The 24,303-nt window shown below is 56.7% G+C and overlaps 1 protein-coding gene across 7 annotated transcripts in view; it reads right to left on the bottom strand.

The window, feature by feature from the left end:
- The window catches only part of NOS1 (nitric oxide synthase 1), a 74,986-nt gene that overhangs the window by 7,800 nt on the left and 42,883 nt on the right, over positions 1–24,303 (bottom strand). For all 7 annotated transcript variants that reach the window (XR_007629263.1, XM_050318234.1, XM_050318235.1 and 4 more), the window contains exons 4-28: positions 20,709–20,846; positions 20,111–20,256; positions 19,805–19,967; positions 18,978–19,069; positions 18,362–18,503; positions 17,703–17,842; positions 17,124–17,298; positions 16,260–16,361; positions 15,397–15,591; positions 14,180–14,265; positions 11,381–11,525; positions 10,858–10,962; positions 10,400–10,458; positions 7,339–7,455; positions 6,986–7,160; positions 6,480–6,618; positions 5,650–5,728; positions 4,900–5,093; positions 4,233–4,402; positions 3,866–4,076; positions 3,122–3,209; positions 2,744–2,865; positions 2,397–2,545; positions 1,599–1,793; positions 553–671 (exon numbers count right to left, since the gene is read on the bottom strand). Coding sequence is in view for 6 of the 7 variants with exons in the window: in XM_050318234.1 (XP_050174191.1) it covers positions 553–671; positions 1,599–1,793; positions 2,397–2,545; positions 2,744–2,865; positions 3,122–3,209; positions 3,866–4,076; positions 4,233–4,402; positions 4,900–5,093; positions 5,650–5,728; positions 6,480–6,618; positions 6,986–7,160; positions 7,339–7,455; positions 10,400–10,458; positions 10,858–10,962; positions 11,381–11,525; positions 14,180–14,265; positions 15,397–15,591; positions 16,260–16,361; positions 17,124–17,298; positions 17,703–17,842; positions 18,362–18,503; positions 18,978–19,069; positions 19,805–19,967; positions 20,111–20,256; positions 20,709–20,846 (3,446 nt within the window). In the remaining variant the exon portion in view is untranslated. The remainder of the gene's footprint in view (positions 1–552; positions 672–1,598; positions 1,794–2,396; positions 2,546–2,743; positions 2,866–3,121; positions 3,210–3,865; positions 4,077–4,232; positions 4,403–4,899; positions 5,094–5,649; positions 5,729–6,479; positions 6,619–6,985; positions 7,161–7,338; positions 7,456–10,399; positions 10,459–10,857; positions 10,963–11,380; positions 11,526–14,179; positions 14,266–15,396; positions 15,592–16,259; positions 16,362–17,123; positions 17,299–17,702; positions 17,843–18,361; positions 18,504–18,977; positions 19,070–19,804; positions 19,968–20,110; positions 20,257–20,708; positions 20,847–24,303) is intronic.

The raw sequence follows: 24,303 nt of genomic DNA, 5'->3' as shown, positions 1-24,303 counted from the left end.
CCACCATGACAGAGCTGAGCAAATGGCAGGACATGGTGGAGCAGAAACAAACACAGCAAATGTCAAGACTTTTGACTTCTTCTGGTTGTTTTTACAACAGCAGGAAGAAAAATCCCCAGATCTTTCCTAACCGGGCACAGAGTAGCCTGGAGATCTCTCCCACCTGCTGCCTGGATACCTGGAGCCAGCCAGGTCCCTGGAGCTGGGGAGAGTCACCCGTTCCCATGGCTCTCTCCAGCCTGGAGGAAGGCAGAGGGCAGGGCTGCTTTCCTTGGATAGGATGTTTTCCCTTTGGATAGGATGGTGTCTGAGCACTCGGTGCAGTAACCCAGGAAGCCAGGGGGACAAATCCCTGGTGAGGTGACACCTCTCTGTTTCAGAGACACTGCCAGGCAGCTCTGCTTCCAGCGCCAAAATCCATGCCTTTCTCCGGAGCAGGCAGGTTAAGGAAGTTAAAGCTTCCTTCCCTATCCCTTTCCCATCCCTTCCCCATCCTGCAGCCCACACAGTTGGGAGACTATTGCAGGGGTTAAAATAAATGTGTCAACTCACTCATCCGTGTCTTTTTTGCTCTCCTCGATGAACGCGATGGACTCGGATCTAAGGCGGTTCGTCACTTCGTACGTACGCAGGGTGACTCCAAAAATATCCTCGTGGTACCGGCTGTCATCCTGAGGGACAGGGTGGCAGAGGGGAAAAGAGGAGCATTTGCAAACACTTGGTGTTGTTGCAAGCTCTGGCGGGGTGGGGAGGTGCCAAACACACAGCAGAGGTCCTGGGGTCTGGCACGGGAGCGGGTGGGATCGCAGGGCGGAGGGGCGGGAATGAGCAGGGAGGGGAGATGACCTTGCCAAGGTCACAGTGTGGGGCAGCCCAGGAGCTGCTCCCTGTGTTAGATCTCCTCAGCTGCAGCCCAGGGACTGCCTGGTGTCATGGGGACAAGCAGCCCAGAGCCAGCCCATGTACAACCAACTCTGGGCTCCCTCAGCTCCTGGGTGCAGTGGGGGCACATGGTTCAGAAGGGGTCATCCCATAGGAATCAAGCTGGATTATCCTCCTGGGGCAAAGCAGAGGTGTTTGAGCATCCATCCTTGGGGCTTTTGTCCCAAACTGAGCTCATCTGGGGGCTCCAGCTGCAACACCTGGGCAATGTGTTTGCCCAGGGACATCATCCTGCCAGCCACATAGGTGGGGAGATTTGGACAGGGGCACCCACAAACTGCCCTGGTGGGTGGGTGGGATGGAGGGACTAAAAAACAATCCTTGTTTGATGAAGGGACTTGTCAAGGTGAACAAGCCCTGCCTGGGCTACCACAAGGTTCTGTACCAGTGCCCAGCACAGCAGCAGCTCATCCCAGGAGCCCAGAGCGGGCTGAGGGGGCTGCAGGGCTCCTGCAGAGCAAAGAGGTTTCCACTGTGCACCCGACCTTCTGGGAGATCACCCTCCTGACCTCACCCAGGCCTCAGCAGCGGGGGCAGGAGCACAACAGCTTTTCCCCTCGAGCCTGTTCGGCAGGAGCAGGCAGCAGGAGCAGGCAGCAGGTGCAGTGCCCGCAGCAGGAGGCTGTGTGGGGTCTCAGGGCTCACACACCGCTCACCCTCAGCTTGCTGATGAAGGCGCCTGCCTCCTCCACCGACAGCTGGCCCTGCTGCCTCACGATGCGCTGGATGGTCTTGAGGACGTCCCCGGCCATGGTGACATCCCCGCAGACGTAGATGTGGCCTCCCTGCTCCTTCAGCGCTTTGAACACCGTTTGGGCCAGCTGCTCCTGCAACACGTCCTGCACGTATTTCTGGGGGAGGAGGAGGAGGAGGAGGAGCTGGGATTAACTGCAGTTTCTCAGCCCTACCCACCTGCAGGCTCTGTGTGCACCAGCTGCCCTTGAGGCAGCAGTGCAAGGTGACACCTCTTTGGGGGACGAGTCTGAGCCTCGCAGCACCCACAGGGATAGAGAAGAGATGGGGAAGGCGGCAGAGCATTGTCCTGCTCTTGCACGTTCACACCTTCACCATGCCTTTCCTTGCCAGGCCCGCTCAGGTGCCTGTGGGAATTCGGAGCAGACTTTGTGCTGGCTCTGGGCGATGTCACCCACCAGGTGACATCCCTCCTCACCTGCCTGCTTCCCAGATGGACCTTCCCCCTCCCTCATCCGCTCCCACCAGGTCAGGATGGCTGCAGCCACCCAGGGCAAAGCATGAGCAGCGTGGGCACACGTTCAGGGGGTGCAGGGATGGGGGTGTGCCCTGGGAATGGAGTTGTCCCAGGAAGGGATGATCCTGCACACCTAGGCACGAGCCACCAGGGTGTGCCAAGGGACCAGCACCTCCACCGTGTGCTGGCTGGTCGTGGCCACCCAGGGCTGCCTGGCAGCCCCGCAGCAGTGCCCACCACACACCTTTGGTTTGTCTGGCTCCCGGGAGTAGGCCGTGTACAGCTCTCTGAAGACACCGTGGGTTTTGGCAAAGAGCGTCTCCTCCTTGTAAATGTGGTCGATCCTGGACTGCCGGCAGCCAAACACCAGGACCATGGGACAAGGCTTCAGCCCTGGGCGAGGATGGGAAGCAGTGAACCCAGGGATCACCGATCCCCAATTCCTGAGGGAGGCACCTCCCTCCAGACCTGCCAGCAGATCTACTGGGACATCCCAGGCAGGAGACTGGACCCCTCCACCCTTCTGCCACCAGCCCAGGGTTCCCAAGCAGTGCCTGAGATGAGGAGCAGGAGGAGCGAGCATTGACCCACCTTTGTGCTGGATCTCAAAAAGCCGCTGCTGCCAGAAGCTGCGGAAAGGGGCGATGCCGGTGCCAGGGCCGATGAGGATGCAGGGCACCTGGGGGTCCTGGGGCAGGTGGAACCCGGGGGCACTGCACACACCAAAGACACCAGTTAAACCCAAGCTCCCTCCCTCGCCTCTGCCCACAGCGAGCTGAGACACCCCCTGGACAGGGAGGGGTAGAAATTGAAATCCCAGAGAACAACATTTCAGTGCAGAACTGCACCCAAGGGTTTTTGCTCACAAATCCAGCCCTGTTTCCTCCCACCATGAGAAGAACTGAGGGCAGAGATGTCATCCTGCAAGGGGGCTCACCCCATCTTTCTCAGCCCTTGTGGAACACTTACCCTCTGACAAAGCAGGGCACCACCTCATCGGGCTGTATCCGATTGAGCCAAGAGGAGCAGACTCCGTGGTGGATTGGTCCTTCTCCATCTGGCAGGGGAGGGAAGGAGGTCTGTACATGACACACTCAGCCAACAACTCCAATTGTCTTCTTTCCTAAAACCCTCCCTGCCACATCCCACATGAACACCCCACTGAAAGAGTCAGTATCTTTGAATCCATTCTCCATGAACTTGGCAGAATTGGCACTCAGATCCCTCTGTGGAGCTGCCCAAGTTCACCCAGAACCTGGGAGAGTTGGGCCTCCACAATACTTAGGAAGAACCCAACCCTTTTTGGTCCTTTTTGGCAGGAGCAGCATCGTGCTGTGGTGCTCCCAGGCATGAGCCCCTCTGTGGCAGCTGCACTGAGTGCTTCCCTGTGTCCCAGCAGCTGCAGGAGCACCGGGGCCCTGTCCATCTACGCCATCACCAGGGCTGCTTGGGCAGAATTTGGTACAGAAATTTTCCTAGGGGCACACAATGTGGACTTTGGGGTGGGCAAACACGGCCCCACGTGGAGCTTGGATTGTGTACCTAATCCAGTGCATGGCACCTCTGGAATAAACTGCCATTTTACGGACGGGTGCTCTCCATAACATGGGACAGCCATGGCGTGAGTTGAGGGAATCCAACAGCTAGAAAGGCTTTAAACAACATCTCTCTGCCAAGGGTGACGCTTTTCCCCTGCTCCCCACGGCACGGTACCTCTGGTGCGGTAGGAGACCACGGCCACGGTGAGGTGGACCTCGCCTGGGTACATCTCCGGGGAGGAGCTGATGGAGTAGTAGCGTGGCTGGAGGAGGGGGAGCTGTGTGAGCAGCAGTGTGGAGGGCATCTGCACCGAGGGGAACTCCTCCAACACCTCCACGATGGTGGGGTTCTTGGACCACTTCCACTCTTCGTACTCCTGCAGGCCCTGCAGCCAGGGAGAGAGGGAAGGAGGGAGGAGAGAGCTGCAGCATCCACCTCTTCCAAGGAGGAACCCTGTTGTCACCACAGTGTGGGATGAAAACGCCCTGGGGTTGTGATTGTCCCCCAGGGCCTTGGAGAACACGGGGCTTGGGGTCCTTACCTTGCTGAGGACCTGCAGACGTTTCTTCTCTGTCTCACTGGTGGCCAGCAAAGCAAACTGCTGCAGCAGCAGGGGTGTGGGAGGGGTGGTGATGTCCAAGTAGTACTTAAAAGCCTGGAAGATGGTGCAAGGTGGGACACGGTTCTCGTCTGTCCAGTTGCTGATGACACCTGCCAGGAGGGAATGCAGCACAAGAGTGGGATCAGCATAAGGGCCAAGGTGGGCAAATCTTTGCTTTCATCCCCCATATCAGCTCTGAGACAGTGGATGACTATGTTCCAGCTCTGTTTACACTATGCATGCCTGTATCAGATTTATCCCCAAAATACAGTGTTGGGATGGTCCATCAACATCCCTTAACTCCTCTTTCCAGCCCCAGACATTGCTCTTTCTATGAAAATATAAACACCTTTAATTTTCCCAAGGTATAAGGAATTATCTTCCCCAGGGCCCTGCTCCCCCTTCAGACCCTTGCTCTGCATCCCAAGTGCAGGTGAGCGACAGCTCTGGGCAGAGGAAGGCTGAAGGAGTTGCTCCCAGTCCAGGAAAACACAGCAGCGAGATGGGAAATGATTTCTCCTGGTGGCCACCCAGCACCCTGAGGAGCTGCTGCGGGAGCTGGGCAAGGAGGAGAGAGGCCACCCGTGCAGGAGGTGACCCTGGTTACCTAGAGCCGTGCTCCTCTCCTCCAGCAGCTCCACCTTCACCAGCTGGTTGGCTGGAGGGGCATCTTCAAGCCTGTCGATCAGGGCGTTGACCAAGTCCTCGTGGTTCCCGGGAAACACCCCCAGGTGGTCCCCGGGCAGGTACTGCAGCTCCTGGTGCCCGTTGGTGTGCAGGCGCAGGAAGATCGTCAGGCGGCTGCGGGGAAAGGAGGGAGAGCAGGATGCGTTTTGGGGGAGGAAAGGAGGGAAAGCAGGACGTGTTCTGGGGGAGTCGCTGAGCCCTGGCCTCAAAAGCTGCTGGGCGTGTTGGGCATTGGTGGAACGGCCAAGCCGCGGTGCCCCCCCCACCCCCGCGCAAAAGCGTGTCCCCAAGGTCACAGCAGGGAGAGGGGACGCTGCATCCCCCTCCTCCCCCCGCCGCTGACTCATCCTCGGGGGCTTTTCAAAAGGGGGAAAAAAAACCCCAACAGTTTAACCTCTTGTTTCAGCAGTTTGATGGTTTCTTTGGCTGCCGCTCGGCCCAGCTTCCCATCCCCCGGGCTAATTGAGGCAGCAGCAGAGGTTTCACCGTGCACAGAGGCAGGGAACACCAACACCCCTCCCCGGCTTCACGTGGCTTCCAGCCTCGCTCCCGGTTTGCAGAGAGGTGGGTTCCACGGGGCATTCAGGGGTCAAGGGCAGCAGCAGTGCATGCACGGGTGCTTGGGTGCACCTCGAGGCTGTCCCGCTCCCAGCACGGCTGCGCTTCCTACCTGGACTTGGGGCTCTGCAGGTTCTGCCGTGCGATCAGCCGGGCTGCATAGACACGTTTCTTGTGGATGCTGTACAGCCCTGAGGGGGAGAAGTGCCAGGGAGGGAATTCAGCAGAGCCTTCTGGCTCTCGCAGGTCTGTTGGTCACTGCTGAGGGCTCAGCCCTTCAGGCCAGAGCTGGCCACAGCCAGAGGACCCCCCTCCTGCCCACCTCCAGCGAGGTCACTGGCAAAAGGGACACGTGTTTGGTTGTCCCCTGGGGTTTCTGATCAGAAACCCCAGGGGACAACCAAACACGTGTCCCTTTTGCCAGTGATCCGGGAGGATTCTGAAACCACCCGTATGAGACACAGGGATGTGCCCTCACGTGCCCACAGGCACCTGTCGCTGCCAGGGCCACCTGGCTGGCAGGAAAGTGCCTGGATTTAGGAAGAGCCGAGCCAGTGCGGCAGATCCTCAGCTGCAGGAGCCGTGCTGAGGGGCCAGGTGTCGGTGGGCTGGACCTGCCGTGGAGCGGCATTGGACGGGGAGAGCTTGGAAAGATCCCAGGTTTCCAGCTCCTTGGTTCAAAAAACAGGGTCAGGAGGAGGGAGATCAGATCATCTCCAAACATCTCTGTTACAGACACCGACAGGGACCAGCCAGAGGGGCCTGAGACCATCAAAGGCTGCTCCCTGGGAACATGATGGCGGTGAAAGGCAAGGCTGAAACACTGGGAGTTTAACACAGAACAAAGCAAGGAGGTCTGGCCCCTCTGCCCTCAGTAAAACCCACCATGTCTCCTCCACCTGCCCCACGCCCAGAGCGCTCCAGGTGACCCCATCTTCATACCCTGTGTGAGCTCTGGGGCCTCGGCCACGTAGGTCAGCCGAAACTTGCTCCTCTTCCAGCTCCGGTCATTGCTGATGAGGGAGTTGTTCGCTTTCTCGATGTTGACGTCGTCCCCCACGCAGAACACGTCACACGCTGCCTGCAGCACACACCAGGCTCTCAGGCATCTCCCCCTGCCCCTGGGGAGCCCCCTCGTCCCAACCCACCTCTGCCAAGCAAGGAGAAGGAGCCCCTGACATGCAGGGCTACACCAGTGGCCATGGACATGCCTCGTGGTGCCCTCCTGGGATAAGGCAGGAGTTCAACACAGCACCCGCCCTTGGTGTGCAGCACAAACCAGAGCGTCACCTCCACCCAAATATGGAGCCTCGTGGGCTGGGGTGGTGCCAGAGTGTCCCAGTGCAGGGGATGGGAGGCTGGGGTTTGATCCAGCTCTGACCAGCAGCTCTGTTCCCATGTCCTTCTCCCCCCGGCTCCTCCCCGGAGCACCAGGGAAGCGGCTTTACCTTGAAGACCTTCTTGGCCCAGGTCCTGAAGGACTCCTCCTGGCCACAGAGCTCGTCCCCCTCTCCCATGCGGAGGATCCTCTCCCCGCCCAGCTCCTCCAGGAGGGTGTCCACGGCCCGGGCGAAGGCGCAGAAGTGGGGGTAGGCACGTGAGCCCAGCCCAAACACGGAGAACCTGTGGGGAGGTGGCTCAGCTGTGGCTGCCCAGCTGGCAGGGACGCTGGCATCTCCCTCTCCTGCCCCACCACTCCCCAGGGAGCGTGGAGGGGTCTGCACATGGCCAAAATACACCAGAGCTCCTGCTCTGTCCCTCCTGCAGCAGAAACTCCTGCCTCCCACCCCGTCCCCTTTACCTGACGTTAGCCAGAGGCCCCGTGCTCTCGAAGTTGTCCCTGGAATCAGGGCCATCGCTGGAGGATTTCCGAGCATCCGAGTAAGAGGAGACGCTGTTGAAACGGACCTTGTAGCTCCTGTGAACAGCAACAACAGCCAGTGTCCCACAGGTGACACCTGTGTGGGGTCCCCACTGTGCAGGGACCGAATTGTGCAGGAGACCCAGCCAGAGCTCAGGGTTCAATATTCCCTGTGCTCCCTCCCAGGGCTGGGACACCCATGTGTTACATCATGGTCAGCTCCACGAGGTCCTTGGCCACCCCACTATCACCAGTGGTGCAGAGCTGACAGGACCTGTGGCACTACCTGTCCTTCCCTGGCAGCACACAAGGTCGGGTGTGTGTCTGAACAGATATTCTGAGGGTTTTTTTCATTCACAGGAAGTGGAAAATAAATTTAAAAAAAAAAAAAAAAAGGAGTGAGAGAAGAGGGGATGAGGAGGGGGAAGGGGAGAGGAGAGAAAAAAAAAAATCTGACAACAGCAGAAGTATTTCTGAATTGAACCATCTTCAAAAATTGCTCTCCACAAGGGTTTCTAAATATACTGGCAGAGCAGTGAGGCAGTGGTGTGTGCATGAGTCACGGCAGACCTCCTGCACCCGGCACTGCATGCAGAGACAACCCCGGAGAGAAATGACTGCCAGGGTCACAGGGCCCTGGGCTCTGGGGCTGCTCCACAGCCTCCTCCTGCCTCCCCTCCCAGATTTCCACGCTTTTCTGCTTCACTCCACCTGCTTCAGTCCTCTTCTTTCTCTGCTGTGCCCGTGCCCTCCCCCCAGGGTACCCTGAGTTGTGTGGGGAGGGCAGGGCAGCACAACCCCCAGGGTTGGATGGGCACAGAGCCTGGATTCCCCAGGTGGGTGCTGGGTCTAAAGCTGGGGCACCAGCAGCTTTTTCTGCAATGGAAAGGTCCTTGTGGTGGGAAATGACTGCTGAAGGACGGGCTGCATTGAGCAGCAGGCCCTTAAATAGGAATGGCTGATGAATGCCTCGGAAAACCCTTGGAAAACCCTTGCTGGAAGACATGAGGAATCAAATCTACAACCACAGCACAGCCACAGGGCTGTGGTCAGAGAGCTACGGCCACGGTGCCCTGGCAGGCTCCTCCAGTCTGGGATTTAGAGGGGCCACCCCACCCAGAGGGGTCTCAGCCACCGTCAGCATTCCCTGCTGGACATGGAGCTGGGAGTCCGTGGGGTGAGTGGACAGGAGCTGCTCTCTCCAGCTCTCTTCTACAGACCCCAGGCTGACACTGTCCCTCTTCCCCAGCCAGTCTCCTCCAGGTCTCCTTTTCTCACTGCAAAAGCTTTTTTTCATGTTTAAGTCCTGGACATGGACTGGGGCAATCCCAAGCGCAGATACAGGTTATCCAGAGAAGCTGTGGCTGCCCCACCTCTGGAAGTGTTCAAGAACAGGCTGGACAGGGCTTGGAGCAACCTGGGCTAGTGGAAGGTGTCCCTGCCCGTGGCAGGGGGTGGAATAAGATCACCTTTAAGATCCCTTCCAACCCAAACCATTCCATGTTTCTGTGATCTCTTCCTGCCATCCGGAGCTGTGACCTCTTGGCCTGTCTTGCAGGGAGCACAGGCAGCAATTTATTCCCTCCGCCTCTGCAGCCACCTTTTCCATCCATGAAATCTGCCACCTCACTCCGCTTCTGTGTCCTTTCCTCCAGATAAAAGAGCTCTCGCCCTTCTGATCTGTCCCCGCAGGTCGCTGTTTCCAGCACTCTGCCCACTTTTGCTGTCAGGTAACCGAGCCACAGGCTGTCCTGGCTCTTAGAAACTCCTGCCAGCCCTGAAATTACACTTAGAGGTGACTGGGACAGCAAGCCCCGAGCTTTTTATAAACTGAGGGTTTTGTCCTCCTCAAACCTGCCTGGCTCATCACGGGCGGCGCCGCCGCACCCAGCCCGATGCTGCACCCCAAAAAGTGAAGATCCCTGGGGTGAGAACCACGTGTGAAATGCCCCTTCTCCGTGCAGACACCTCCAGGGCATCCCTGTTTTGTCAGCTGTCCCCATTAAGGCACGAGCCATTAGGAACCTGATGAGTTTTCAGCAGCCCCGCGGGGATCCGTCAGAGGGCTTGGCTGCTCCCCGAGGGGACCACTTTGGGGCTGCAGCGTGGCCAGCACTGCAGAGCCACAAATTGGTGCCTGCCGTGTTTGTCACCGCCCTGCAGCCCCCCCTTCACGCTGCTCAGGCAGAAAGGCAGGGCGGGGAAATCCCCCCCGCACCCCCCTGACCGAGGCTAATTCATCCTTAATTAAGGAGCAGCCTTTTGCCAGTTGTTGACTCGGGAGACATTCCAGAGCAGAGCAGTGTCCCAGTTCCATGAAACAGATTCTTCTTCGCAGCTAAAAGCAGAGGAGACCCCAGGTGATTATTAACACTTTGGCTGCCCTCCCTTCCCAGCCTCTGGAATGTTGCACCGAGCTGCTCAAGGCTCATCTCCCAACGATGGGGGGTTTTCTACAACCCCGGATTCTGTCTCCAAGGCACCCGCTCCAGACTCGCTGCTACAAACATCACAGGATTTATAACAGCTCTTGTTTTCCCTAGAAATATTTTCACACGATGCAGGAAGTTAAATTTGGTTCCCAAGCCCTCCCCCCACCTACATCCACATAGCAGGGAACTCCCTTCTACCTCCAACTCGTACTATTTTCGTGTCTCCTGGACAGCCCCAGCCCTCAGATGATTTTGGGGGAGTTCCTACTTTTATTTGGTGTGGGTTTTTTTCATAGATTCCTGACTCTTAAAGCTGAAGAAAGCAGCTTTGAAATGCAACTACAAGGTGGAGTCCACAGGCCCAGTGCTTTTGACCTCCCTGGGACCTCCACTCTCTCCATTCCCTGGTTCTCCAGGCAGGTCCCATCCCTTGGATCTTTGCAAATGTGAGACCTGCATGAGGATTTCCCACTCCCTTCCAAGAGGATGAAGGCAGGGAAGCAGAGTGTCCTGGCTGGGGGGGCTGCTGGGGCTTGGAGAGGGGAAGGAGGGGTTTGGAGTGCTCTTACTTCCTCTCCTCCAGGTTGGAGTTGGGATTCTTCATCTCCATTAACGCGCAGCCAAATTTCTGCGGAGAAGGAATTAAAAGGCCGTCAGTTTTGCCAGTCCCTGCAGGAAATGAGGCTGTGACCACAGCCTGGGCTCTGTCCCTGCTGCTGTTCCCTGCAGCCAGCACCACTGCTGGGCAGGGCTGGATGATCTCCCAGCCAACGGGTGTCACCTTCTGTGTGACCCCAACAGCACAGGACAGGAGGAATTTAGCCAGAGATCAGTGGCTATAAGTGGGAATGAGCAGATATCCCTATTTCTGAGCAGGCTGGAGAGGGGCAGGTACAGCACCAGGTATCACACAACACCCAGACCTGTCCTGGGCCATTCCAGCTCAGGCCAAGCAAAAAGAGGATGTTCTTCCCCATGTCCCAGTGCCTGTCCCCTGCTGCAGCCCCACCCCTGCTCCCTGTCCTACCTCTCCGTTCTCGGGGGGGTCCCCGTTGCCGAAGGTGCTGGTGACCACCAGGACCATGGTTTCGTGCTCCAGGTGCACGATGTCGTACTCATCCATGGACATCACCTGGGAGAGCACAGAGAGCTCAGTGGGAGGTGGGGAGATCCACCACCAGCCAGCCTGCTGGGATGGACCCCATCCCACCTGGAGATGGGACACATCGCTCCTGGCTCCGTGCTAGTGCACTGGCAGAGCCCTCCACACAGGGAGGATGAGGACAAGAGCCCCGAGGGACATGGACAGCCGTGGAGCTACCACTCAAGGGGCTGCAGGAATTATGTGTGCTACAATGCAGGAGTATTAACTGGAAAAATTCCTGTGCAGGCTTCAGCCCAGACCCACAGTCACACCCTGGGAGCTGCTGAAGCCCCTTGGCAGCCAGGACGCCCCACATGCATCGAACCACACACTTTCCAACATTCCTCTGTTTCCTTGGCCCACCCACAATTCCGTGCCCAGGCCCTTGCAGGAGCTGCCGCAATACCTTGGCATCGAAAGCGTGCTTGAAGATTTCACACAGGGTTTTTGCATAGACCTGGGACTTGCCCGTTTCTGTGGCGTACAGGATGGTGGCCTTGACCCTCTTGGCCATGGCCTGTCCCATCAGCTTGGCCGAGAACTTCACAGCCCTAGGAAGCAAGAGGGAATCCCAGTAAGACACAGTTTGCTGTCAGTGCCTCCAGCCCAGACCTTTTCACTCATTCTTAAATGAGCTGCCTGCCTTAAAAAGCTGCAGCATCGCTTCTTTTGTGAGGCTGTGGAAGAGCATGTTCATCCTGGCCTGTCAGAGGGGAAGAGGGGATGGGGGAGCTTGAGCTGAAATACCTGAATGGGTGTAAGGAGGAAAACGCTAACCCAGGTGTGGGGGTGGTATTTCTGCAGGGGCAGAGATGCAGAAGAAGAACTGGGGGTAGAAGTTGCTGAACGCAATGGCCAGGAAAAGTCAGTGGGAAAGCTGGACAGCAACCAGAGCTGAAGCTACAGCAGGAACAGGGGCTTCTCCATCCGCTTTAAATCCAAGCTGGCTGCCTTTCTGTAGGAGGTGTCTCGGCCAACCTCACACCCAGAGCCCTGAGACACCGAGGAGGTCAGACAAAGCTGTCTGCAGTCCCTCTGATCTGCACTCCAGTGACACCGTGAACTTTCCTGGGAGGGAAGTTCCTGCCAGGGCCGAGAGGTTGCCCATTTCTCTGAGCTGTGTCCAGCTGCCTCCCATGGCTGCAGTCGTGACTGGCTGTGTTTCCTCCAGTTCTCCCCATGGGCTCAGCTCTGGCAGAGGGGCCTGAGAGGTCACCAGCCTCTCTAATTCTCACCATCCAGGGTGATGCAGCACTAGGAATGCTGACTCCTTGTTTGTGGCAGCAGTGGGAGCACTGTGACAGGGCACAAGGGAGACACGGACCACTTTTGGGGCACTGAGCCTGCTGTGGCCAGTTCCTCACGTTAGGGCCATTCATAATCACATCAACTCTGCTTTTCCTAAGTGCAGAGTATCTTCACCTTTTCTAAATGGACCATTAAGCCTTTAAATGGGGCCACCAGAGGTCTGGATTTAGCCTGATGCTGCAACAGGGAAAGGGCGGTTTTTGGGAGGCTGAGAGAGCACAAAGCAGCTCTGTGGCCTTTGCAAGAATAAGGGCTGCTTGATTCCCTTTGACAGGGTGATCAGAGCCTGCCTCAGGTTCTCAAGTTCAGCAGGACTCCTGCACCCCCTTCAGATGAGCTGTGGGGAGTGGGCACTGCAGCTGGACTGGTCACACTGGGGGACAAGAGAAGTCCAGCTTCCCCCTGCCAAGGAGGATGATGCTCTGGGAGAATCACTTTGGGGGGAAAAAAAAAAAGGGAGGAAAGAAGAGGTAAAAACCCCATCAGGATGGTTCATCCTGCCTCCCCTGGGCAGCTCCTCCCCATGACAAAGTCAGCCTCGGGAACATTTCTATTTGCTGCTCTATGATCACTGCTTTGCTTTCCCGTGGGGCAAATGTCCCCTGTCCCCAGGACTTGCACAAGCCCCAGGGCAGGGAAGGGGCAGGACAGGCAGGCACTGCAGGTTTGAAGGCTCAGATTTGGCCAGAACCAGCATAGCCAGTCTGAGCAGGCACAAAATCCCCCACCCTGTGACCGGTGCCAAGCGCAGCACTCGGGGCTGCTGGGCTGGGTCTGCCACTCGTTCAGCTCATCAGCTCAGAGTAATGGGCAATTACAAAAAGAATTCCTTTTCCCTCCACCAGGAACAATGGAGATTTTTTTATTTTTCTTTTTTTAAATTACCTGCCATGCTCACGTTTTTCTAAAGCCATCCCTCACCCGGGCACACACCAATGCAGGCATTGTTTCTCCTCACTCAATGGCCCAATTAATCTCCCCGTGCTCTCCCCTGCCCAGGCTCAGGCTCCGGTGTCAGCTGAAGGAGCACATTCATCAGCTGCTGATCATGTTTATGGATGCACCACGGCAAACAGCTCGCAGGAGGTGACAGCTGAAGAGTGGGAACAAACTGATAGGAGGGGCTGGTGGAAGCTGAAGCGTGGGGAGATGCCGTGAGGAGCCAGGGCCACCTGGCAGCCTGGCCACCGACCCGGGGCAGACCCAGCCCTGCCCAGCCTTGGCCGGCAGCTCCTACGAGCACCTCTCTGCCAATGGCCCACGGGGGAGGCATTTGGGCCAGGATCAGCCTGAAGGTCCAAATTACACTTCATTCCTCTGCCCCTGCTGACTCGGAGCTCTGGCAGGGGAGAGGGACTCGTGTGGCCCGTTTCCAGGGGTCAAGTGACCATGAAGTGCAAATCTCAGCTCAGCCCTGCTCCATCTGCTGCCTGGAGGGAGATTCCTCCTTCCTGTCTCCCCCCCTCCTTGCAAGGAGGGTGTTTGGAGGGTCAGACACTCACTGGAGACCTCAAGGAGGTAAAAAATCACCGAGGAAAAGAGAAATATGGACACGAGTTTCATGTCCCTTGCGCCAGCACAGCCCTGGCCGGTGAGGGGAGATATCCCTGCCCCAAGGAGGCTGTGAAAGGACAACCAGGCAATACACCCACTGAGAAGTGGGAAAGCCATCCCTGAGCATCTCTTACTGGAGAATGGACAACGTGGGAGAACAGACTAAGTGCAACATCTGCTATTCACCTTTTGGTGTTCAAGGACTGCCTGTCTGTCCAAATGTCCCTCGTGGTAAATCCTCCAGAGCTCCAGGGCTCACACCCCTCCCTCCCAGGGTAACTCCTGCCCAAAACAGGACCAGCCCCAAACACCCCAGGGTTCCCCAGAGCCTGCTGGTACTTACTTTGCTAACTTCTTAAATCCAATGGCCCTCTTCTTGGTAGGTGTCCCATTGACCCCTTTCCAGACGTGGGTGTTCCAGGGGTCCGGCTGGAGAGAGAGAAGGGCAGCAGCGCTCAGAGCTTTGGGAACGCTGTGCCCACAGCACTGAGGGTTGAATTCCTCGAGTCAGGGAGGGGAGGAGCAGCTGGCCTCCTCTTCACAGCCCTCCCTCATCCCTGGAGCCCCGGGGGAGGTAGGGGGTGAGGTATTTTTTGGGCAGTTGGGCAACGGAGTATGCAAAGCAAAATTGCAGTGTAATAAACCTTGCTGGCTTGTAACAGCATCTGGCCAGCTGCTTCCTCACCTCTTGAGATGCTCACTAATAACCCACAGGCGAAAAGAAGGCAGGCAATGCCAGAAGGGGAGAGGTGATGGAAGCAGATCCTTCCCCCTCCCCAGCCCACTGGTGTGGTTTTTTTTTTCCCTAAGAGGCCCTTTGGGAAGGAGAGGCAGCAGAAGCCAGGAACAAGCACGCAGAAGCTGATTCCGTGCCCTCACAGACTGCAATCAGGGCCAGGAACCATCGGGGTTCCTGGTGGGTTGGTTATAGAAATGAACAGACTGCTCCTGGTTTCTGATTGTTCCTTAAGGGCTCTTGACTAAAGGTCACATTGTGTGGAAACCACCGGAGCAGGGATGGCTGGATAATGAGGGAGTGTCTGCTTGGGGGCTTTTTTCCCCCTGTGGTCTGAAGTGTGAAACACTCCAGCAGCAGCATTTCAGCCTCCTGCTGGTCCTGCTGGGCAGGAGCCCCCCTGGCAGACTGTTGGATCCCCAGGCTGGCAGGAGCCATCCACTCAGCCCTGCAGGCTGCAGAGGGCAGGGATGCAGTCATTTTCCAGGTCATTCCCTCACTCATCACAGTGCAAAATTAGGCTCTTCCAAAGGGAGGAGCTCTGCTTGATCCTAAAGCGGGGGGAGGGTCAAAGGGTTGGGTGTCTTGGTGTCCCATGTTCTCACAGAGGGGCAAAAAGCCATTGCCCCGAGACAAGGGGTGACATCCAGGGGGTTATTACATGACATTAAGGTATCAATTAGGCTTGTCATGGACCCGAGGGGCAGCTTGCTGAAGGGATTGGATGGTGTTCCCGCCCTTCCTGCATGTTCTGAGCTGCAGCTCCCACCCTGCTCTTGGCTCCACCTCTGGGCACCGGTGGGAGGTGAAGGTGAGGGCAGTACCTGGTACTCGAAGGAGGGTGTGAGGCGGTAGTTGAGCATTTCCTGATGGAAAACTGGGGTGATGCTGCCAGACATGGGCGGGACAATCCACACCCAGTCGGCAGGACAACCTCCACGGCACCGGTACTCGTTCTCCATGTGCTTGATAAAGGACTCCGTGGCCGAGTGGTGATCCACAATGGTCACCTTGTCACTCTGTTGGGGGAGGAGAGAGCAGAGCCCACAGCTGGTACTACACCCCAGAAGGCAAGAGCCAAGATTTTGGAGCTGTCCCAAATATTCCCCACTCCTGTGGTCTTATAGGACCTTGGGAGATGACCCAGGGTGGCTGCTGACCCTGGTCTTCCCAAGGAAGCTACAAAGCTGCCCCAGTCCTTCCTGGATAGATGTGCTACAGGATCACTGCTCCTGTTGTTTGCTGTGGGCCAAGCAAAGACTGAGATGGCATGAGGAGGATGGAGCACCCTCTGCTCCTCCCCTTGGAGAGCTCTTTCGTGGCTTGTACACCTCCATGGGGCACCTCTGATCTGGAAGGGCTCCCACCCTCTGAAGTTGGATTGCCCAGGACTAGTTCAGCTACCCAACCTTTAAGTGCTGCCAGGGGGAGCCAATTTTTGCCTCATGGATGCGACAGAAGGGCTGGATTTTGCTCCCTAGGGATATTCACTCTGGACCAGCAGAACTCAGATGCTGGTAGGGCTGTCTTTACAACATCCAGGGCACAGAGATTATAAATTTCACTGCAGAACAGCCCAAATTAGGGAGGCACAGCCCAATTTCAGTGTTCTCCTCAGACTGATGTCTCCAGCCCACTCCCCGTGTCCCTCAAGCCCGACCCGAGCAGAGTCCTGCTCCGGAGGTACCTGGAAGCTGTACAGCACAGCAATGTTGATCTCCACCAGGGCCTGGTCCTTCCACAGCGAGGAGGTTTTCCTCATGTCCAGGTTCATTTTCTTGGCCACTTGCTGCAAGAGAACGTGGCAGAAGGTGAGGGCTTTTAATGGCCAAGGACCAAGGACTGGAGATCTGTGTTTGGGCAGAGGAGCCCAGAGGAGGGATCCAGGCTGACACAAGGCAGCCTCAGGGCAGGGAAGGGCTGATGTTTTGCCTTCCCTTGAGAAGATGAGGTCCTGGCTTTTGCTCTCCACGGCAGGAGCACGGCCTTCCCTCCTGCCCTGAGCAGAAGGAGGTGACCAAATGCTGCCCGAAGGGCCATCGAGAGCAGTTGCACACACACACACTTGCTCTCACCCCTCTGCTTTTCAGGTGCTTGGGGAGCAGTGCAGCCCCTCTAATAATAACACAACATTCCCCTTGGAATGTCCTAATGAATCCAGATGCCCTGCACTGGCACCTCCCCGTGGCTTGGCTTTATCTCTCCCAGTGTGGGCAGCCCCCAGGCCATGGCTGAACACTCCAGAGGGGCCAGCTGGAGGGTCCCCATGGGAAGGAGTGTCCCCGAGGAGCCACCAAGTGTCTCAGCATCCATGACCTCAATCAAGCACATGACCAGGTGCCTGCTGATCCATAAGATGCTCTGGGAAGTCTGTGGGGAGCTAAGTAGGCATCTGAGATACACGAAAGCCAGCCTATCACGCCCTGGGCCATGTGGCTCCAGGAGAAGGGATATCCTGCACTCTCCCACTCAAGGTAACACCATGCCAGTGTCCTGCCTGCTCCCCAGTAACTTCACACCCCCCAGGAGCACCTGGAGGAAGGGGAATTACCTCCAGGATGTTGTAGCGGGAGTTGTCGCAGTAGTCCCGGACGCCGATCTCGGTGCCCATGTACCAACCGCTGAAGGGGCAGGCGGAGAACTCCAGGCCACCAATCTCCAGGAGCATGTTGGAAACTGCTGGCAGACCGTACCACTTCAGCCCCAGGTCCTTGAACCACTCAAACCTGCCAGGACAAACAGGGTTAGGCAACCAGCCAGACCTTTCCCTGTGGGAAGCGGAGGAGGTCACTTTGCTACCGGGGAGAAGGATGTGGGCAGAACGAATCCTGCAGGCAACACCTCCCTTGGGGGCTGTTTAAGGGGGGAAAGTGATGTATCAGGAGTGTTGTGGACTTGTGGAAGTCCTGGGAGACTTCAGGGAAAGGGGAACTATCCCTCAGACAAGGGTACAACTTGCTTTCCATCTGCAGGTTCCGCCAGCTTGAGCGAAGGGAAGACCCGGGAGAAGGTCTTGGGTAAAGCACCCATGACAGGGAAGGGCCAAGGACAGGAGGTGGCTTGGGGTGGAACCACAGGATCTCAGTCCTGCTGACCCCCTCGAGCAGTCCTGGGGCTTCCTCTGACTTACTTGGGGTGCCGGATGGGCACTTCCAGCACGAGCTCCGGGGGGATCTCGAAGAGCTCTGGATCGTTGCCGTTGGCTTGGAGGAGCAGAGGCAGGATGTCAAAACGTCCGTAGGGCGCCTTCCAGCCTTGCTGGATGCAGATCTGCAGGAGAAATAGAAGTGGGATTAGATGTCCCAGCAAGTCTCTGCTCTTCAAGCACTATGGGCAGGGAGTCACATAGCTCCTAACAGGATTCCCAAGGATTTTCCAAGCTATGCTCGGCTCCATTATGGTTGAGTAATAACCTCCAACCGAGGGGGTTGCCTGTCATAGCCCACCCATGGCCAAGTCAAAGGAATTTGGGCTGAAAATGAGCCCAGAACTAGATCCCAGGTAGGAATGTGGCTCTGGAAAATCCACTTACACCATTTGTGCCTGTAACGGCAAAGGGAAAAACGGGTGAGAAAAGCAGGAAAAGCGTAAAAAAATACTCTTTATTCCTGAGAAAACACCTGAGGGCGAGACAAGCCCAGCCTCGCTTCGTGGTGCTGCAGTGGACGAGCCAAACCTGCTTGACCCGGGCCCTCCTCACCCCTGGCACTCTCAGATTTGCGGGTGCCCCCTGCCAGCCCCACGCCCACCGTGCGGTGGTGCCCGGGACGACCGGGTTTCGTCTGGTACCTCGGTGAGCTCCACGTTGGCAGGGTCTCCCAGGATGGTGCCGTCGGGCTGCTTGTAGCCAGCGTAGCGGATGAGCTGGGCGTTCCAGATGCGGAAGTCGTGCTTGCTGTCCGTGCGCTGCGGGAAGATGGTGATGGCGGATCTGGAAGGAAGGGGCAGCGCCGGTGAGCGCTGGGGCCGCCAGGAGCGGGGGGAAAAGTGTTGTGGGGAAAGGCACTGTGCCTGCCTGCCACCTCCCTGGGCCCCACCCCTGTGTGAGCCCCAGACAGTTTCACATGGGAAGGAGTGGTGGCAAGGCTCTGGAGTTCGGGGTGCTTCCAGCTCCAGGAGGAAGCTGGCTGGAAACATGGGGGTTCAGCCAAATCTGGAGAGCAGCCCGTGCTCTGTGTTTGAAGCAGGATGCAGGAAAGGAGAAACAATTGGAAAATCTGCCCTCTGAGGTCCCACAGAGGGCAAGAGCTTGATTTGGAGCAGCAGGACACCTTCTCCTCAGATCAGGTCCCTCTAACACAGGTGAGGGCTACAATACAACCCTCCTGCTGCTAAAGGAGACAACTTCAGCAGGGCCCAGAGCCCACCTCAGAGGCCTTTGGACATAAACTCCCCGGTGGCTCACCTGAGGTTGCCTTTGTTGGTGGCGTATTTGATGTGGTTGCAGATGTAATTGAACATCCCATGGGCTGTGGTGCAGTCGCGGGCGTCGAACACCTGGAACAGGGGAGGCGATGGTGGTGATGCTGCGAGGGGCTCCAACCCCCAGGGCAGGGCCAGGCAGATGGAACACAGCACATGGAGAGCTTGAGACACCACAGTGGCTTCTCAGGGATTTTAAAGCTCTGTAATTATGTGTTCTCTGCCTTTAGAGCACGTGGATGTCTAATCCAGCTGCCCCTTTTGCTTTGGAGAGGTGAGTCATCTGCTGCTCAGGCAAAAACCTCCTCATTCCAGCACTCCCAACCTGCTGCTGTTCCTGGCTTATCCAGCAAAAATTTTGGGGCTCTGCTCTGTTTCTCTTGTAGATCAATACTCAATGCTGAAATAGGATAGGGGTCAGCCAGGTCTGAGGGACAGGGAATCATGGAATCATTGAATGGTTTTGGGTTGGAAGAGATTTTTAAAGAGCATCTCATTCCACCCCCTGCCATGGGCGGGGACACCTTCCAGCAGACCAGGTTGCTCAGACTGTCCAGCCTGGCCTTGGACACTTCCAGGAATGGGGCATCTACAAGAGGATGGGGAAACCAGCAAAGAGGGTCAGCAGGAAGCTTGAAGTTCTTGCAGGAATGGCTCTCCTGCTGAGTTCCCAGTCTGTGCACCCCCAAAGCTGCCGAGGGGAGCAGAGCTGCTGTGTGATGAACACCTGCTGCTGTACCTGTGCTGTGCTTCCCTGGGTGTTTGAAGAGCAAGATTTGCCTCTCCACACCTCCAGTGCACCCCTTTTACCTGCAGCTTGGACCACTGGATCCTGCCCACACAGCGGGCTGCGTTCCTCCAGGCGTGCTTGGCTCCGTAGATGAGCTCGGTGTCCCGCAGCTGGTAGGTGTCAGTGGCTTCAATCTCCTTGGTCACCTCCTCCAGCCTTTCCATGTGGGCCTTGGAGCCAGATCTGGGTGAGTGGGGAGCAGAGGAGGTGGCAGTTTGGACCACAGAATCATTGAATCCCAGAATGGTTTGTGTTGGAAGGGACCTTAAAATCCTCTCATCCCACCCCCTGCCCATGGCCCATGACCTTCTCCAGCCAGTACTTACCTCTTTATGGAGGAGTAGTACTGGTCAATGAAGTCCTTGGCCAACAGGAGCAGCTCCTCCTTTGTCCTGGTGTCTTCTGACTTGCGGATGTGGGGGCTGGGGGTCATTACTGAGCCCATGCAGATCTGCTCGGTGCAGGCGGTGGCCTGGTGGGACAGGAGGGGACAGGTGTGTGTGGGGTCACTGCAGCACTCGTGGTTACCTGAGCTGGGCTGGGTGTATCAGCGATTCCTACACAGAGGGTGGTGGTATCTTTCATCAAACAGGGACATATCCAAGGGTATTTGTTTCCACCCCTGTTGTTAACACTGTGTGAGGCAGCTCAGGCATGTGCAGTCAACTCTGGTCCCATCCAATAGGGATGATCAGGGCTCATGGGACTCTTGCCCCAGCTTGGCATGAAGTCCAATGCCCTTCCTTATTTATCCCAGGTGGACTTCCCTCTCCCCCAGAGGTTTGAAATTCCAACCCTCCTGGAGACCAGAGCTGACCTGAATTCAGCCACTTCTGCATTCACAGGCAAAACCCCCCGGGGGACACTGTGATCCACTCAGCTGTGCTCCCACAGCTTCTGGCCAGTCCCACCAGCTCTACTCACCATGGCAGTCTTGAGGTGCAGAGTGTCATGGAGCACTGAGCCCGTCTCCCAGTTCTTGATCTTCACAAACCGCGGGCATTTGGAAGGGCTCCCGTTGGCCGCGCTCTTGGTCGGGGACTGACGCCCGGATGGAGGCGGCTGCACAACAGGGAACACCAGGAACAAGGTCAGACACAGGGAAAGGTCACAACAAGGGGCAGCAGCTTGTGTTAGAGGACGCCTGTGCCTAAATTCCAGCGGTGATATGGTGAGACAAGGTGTGTTATCCAAATATTTGGCATTTTGAGGGGATCTTACAATGGGGCGGCCAAGTCTTAATGCAACTGAGAAGTCGTGTCAGGTTATGGGACAGGCAAACCTGCAGAAGAGGAGATAAAAGCAGGGGTAGAACTGACTTAGAAGAATGCTTTCCAAGGAGCATCACCTGCCCAAGTTCTGCAGGTGCCCAGCTCTGCCTCGCCGGCTGGAGCACTGTGAGACACAGCTAACAGCTGGTCATTCCTCTGAGCAAGCCAAAGGCACTTCTCCTTTGATAGCAGTGCTGGAAGATCCTAGGAATAAGGATGGACAAGTTATGCAAGTGGGAGGGCTGCTGACTCATGCGTGGTTGGATACATCAGCTCAGCTCCGAGCCTCCAGCCCTCCCTGGTGCTCTGCTGGGTGTGCTCACCCAGCACTTCTTGAGTTCTGTGCCAGCAGGAGGGCAGTCTCAGCCAGCACAGAGCTTGTGAGGAGCAGAACTGGTTACAAGTGCTTCTTTTTGAACGTTTTCATGGATAAAATCAGAATTTTCTACTGTGGCCCTTATTCACCCCAAGCACTTGAAAGCTTAAGGAGCGCTCAGTGTCTGCCAGCGTGCCATGGACAGGGAGCTCTGCAGCGCCTCTGGAAAGCAGGGATGTTTCTCCTGGGAATCAAATCTTGCAGGAGGATGTAATTCCATCACCGTGACCACAGCACTGTTGCTGCAGGTTTCAGGGGGAGATCCATTCCCCCACAGAGCATCCTGGCCAAACCTGTTTGCTTTTGGAACCACTGCAGGACTTAAATCTCTGCAAATTATACCTGAGCTTGCTGTAACCTCCCTACATGAATCCTGTGGCTGGTGTCCCTTTCCAATCCATCTATGAGGGTTTTTTGGGGATGGCACTGCCCTCAGCAGAGCTGTGCAGTCTCACCCTCCCTTTCGAGGGTTCTGGGCCCCCATCACAGTTGCCCTGGGAGCAACAGCACAAATTCAGAGTTACACACTGGAAGACCAACCAAAGGAGAGCCAACACAGGGTGGAAGGAGCTCTTGGTTCAGGAGGGAAAGCAACAGGGGCCACAAGGATGACCAAGCAGGTGAGGCTCCAGATCTGACTAGTTCCTGCTTTGCCAGACAGAGGAATGCTCTGCTTTTCCAGGGCAGGGAGAGATCCCTGCCTGCCTGATTACTGATTACTGAGGGCTGTGCTGAGCAGACACCTCTGCACTGCCCCGGTGGCACTGCTGGCCAGAGTTCTTGCCCAGCCCTTGTTTTTACCATATGCTCCAGACCTTTTTTTTCCCCCCTTGGAAAACAGGGATTTTACAGTCAAGCAGCCCGAGGCTCACAGTGCACTGAAAACACATGCTGGGAACAAGGAACAGAGCTTGGAGGGGCAGGGAGAGATTTACAGCCTGACCCCTGGGTAGGACCCCCTTCGGGCTGTGCTGCCATGGATCTCTGTGACTTTCCTCATGTCACAAATCCTTCAGTCTTCCCAAGGAGGGTTTCAAAGCCCCTGAAGCCAAGTGACCACATGCTAGGATCTCAGCCTCCCCTTCCCACACTGCAAAACCCAAACATGAGAACCACGGAGAGAGCTCAAAAGCAGCTCAGTAAATTAAAAGAACCCCCTCAATGTAACCCTGGAAAAGCACTACTTTTAAGTTCTTTTTTTTTTTTTTTTCCAGCTTTAGGGAATCTGACCTGAATTTTGGCAGTGGCAGTTCCTGGTCATTTTTTGCCCCCTGCTTGTTTTATTCTTGCAAGAGAATTAAATCATTCTTTAGCCACTTACAGCATCCTGAGCCCTCTGAACAACCCCAAGCACCAAGGGGAACAATCTGCCACCTTCCCTCCGAGCCTGATTGCTCAAAGAGCACCTCTGTGAGGCTGGTAGAATGAAGCTGAAAGGTGCTGCTCAGAAATGCAGCTGAAACCAATCCTCACCTGCTCCTCCACCTGCCAGACAGCAGTCGGGAGCAGCGGGCAGGAAGTGTTGATTGCTGCCAGCACTTTTTAAACCCCAGTTAGGTTTGATTTCCTGACAAGGTGTGCTGCTAAACAACGTCTTGGCAGAGCAGGGGTGGCCCAGGAATCCAGGTGGATTTGTGCCGTGAATCCAGGTGTAGCCATGACCCTCGGAGCGAGCCAGCTCACAATCCAAGCAGGAGGACACTGGCTGCTTAACATCTGCCTGCAGATGTTCTGCCCTAAGCTCCCTCAAAGCTGCTCCCTTTCCTGTTTGTCTCCTCCCTGCAGGATCTGGGAGAGTTTGAGTTTTAGAGTCACAGAATCATTCACTTTGGGAAAGACCTCCAAGATCATCGAATCCAACCTGTGACCCGTCACCAGCTTGTCAACCAGACCAGAGCACGAAGTGCCACGTCCAGTTGTTCCATGGACACCCCCAGAGGGATGGAGACTCCACCAGCCTCTTCCAGTGCCTGACAGCCCTTTCAGCCTTTGCTGAGAGAGGCCCCCAGAGCAGAGGGATGCTGAAACCCTGGGATGCCAGCCAGGCTGGAGCATCCAAGGCAACACCACCTCCAAGAAGCAGAGGTGTCAGGTCTGACAACCGCACCACAGAGCAGCTGTGGAGAGAGAGACACCCAGAAGGGGCTGGGAAGGAGCTCTGTGTGTGTGTGTGTGTTCCTTCCCCGCACGGCAAAGCTGAAGCCAAATATTACCCCTCGTTCTGTCAGGGAGGCTGTGTGAGATCCTTTCATGTTCTAATTAGGCAGCTGTGATATCAGTGACTCAAGAGTGGCACAAACCGGAGAGGCGAATGTAGCAGTCGGGGCGCACATGCATTATGCAGACGCCTTTTAGCGGGGAGCGTGGTGGCACTTATCGGCAGCACGCAGCCTGTGAGCCATCTGCAGCCAGCACAAATGCAGTCCTGGGTGCTCCTCGGGGCCAGGGTGATGGGGAGCATCTCCCCTTTTGAGATCTGAGTGGAACCTGCAGGTCCTCACACTTTGACGGTCCAGCCCCTGCGATGGTTCCCTGCTGGAACGCCTTGGCTGGGGGGCATCAGCTGGTCAAGGGAGGGGATTGTCCCGCTCTGCTCTGCACTGGGGAGGCCTCACCTGGAATCTTGGGGCGGTTTTGGGCACCACAATATGAGGAAGATGTTAAGCCAGAGTGTAACGAGGATGGGGAAGGGCCTGGATTTGAAGCCGTAGGAGGACACTGAGGGCACTTGGTGTGTTCAGCTGGAGGAGACTGAGGGGAGACCTCACTGCAGTTCCAACTGCCTGGGCAGGGGCAGAGGAGGGGCAGGACTGAGCTCTGCTCTGTGTGAGCAGGGACAGACCCCAGGGAATGGCTGGAGCTGTGTCAGGGC

The sequence above is a fragment of the Myiozetetes cayanensis genome, unplaced genomic scaffold, assembly GCF_022539395.1.
Source record: "Myiozetetes cayanensis isolate MyiCay16 unplaced genomic scaffold, myiCay2020 scf21, whole genome shotgun sequence".
NCBI classification, from domain to species: Eukaryota; Metazoa; Chordata; class Aves; order Passeriformes; family Tyrannidae; genus Myiozetetes; species Myiozetetes cayanensis.
This window is presented reverse-complemented; position numbering and strand designations above follow the sequence as displayed.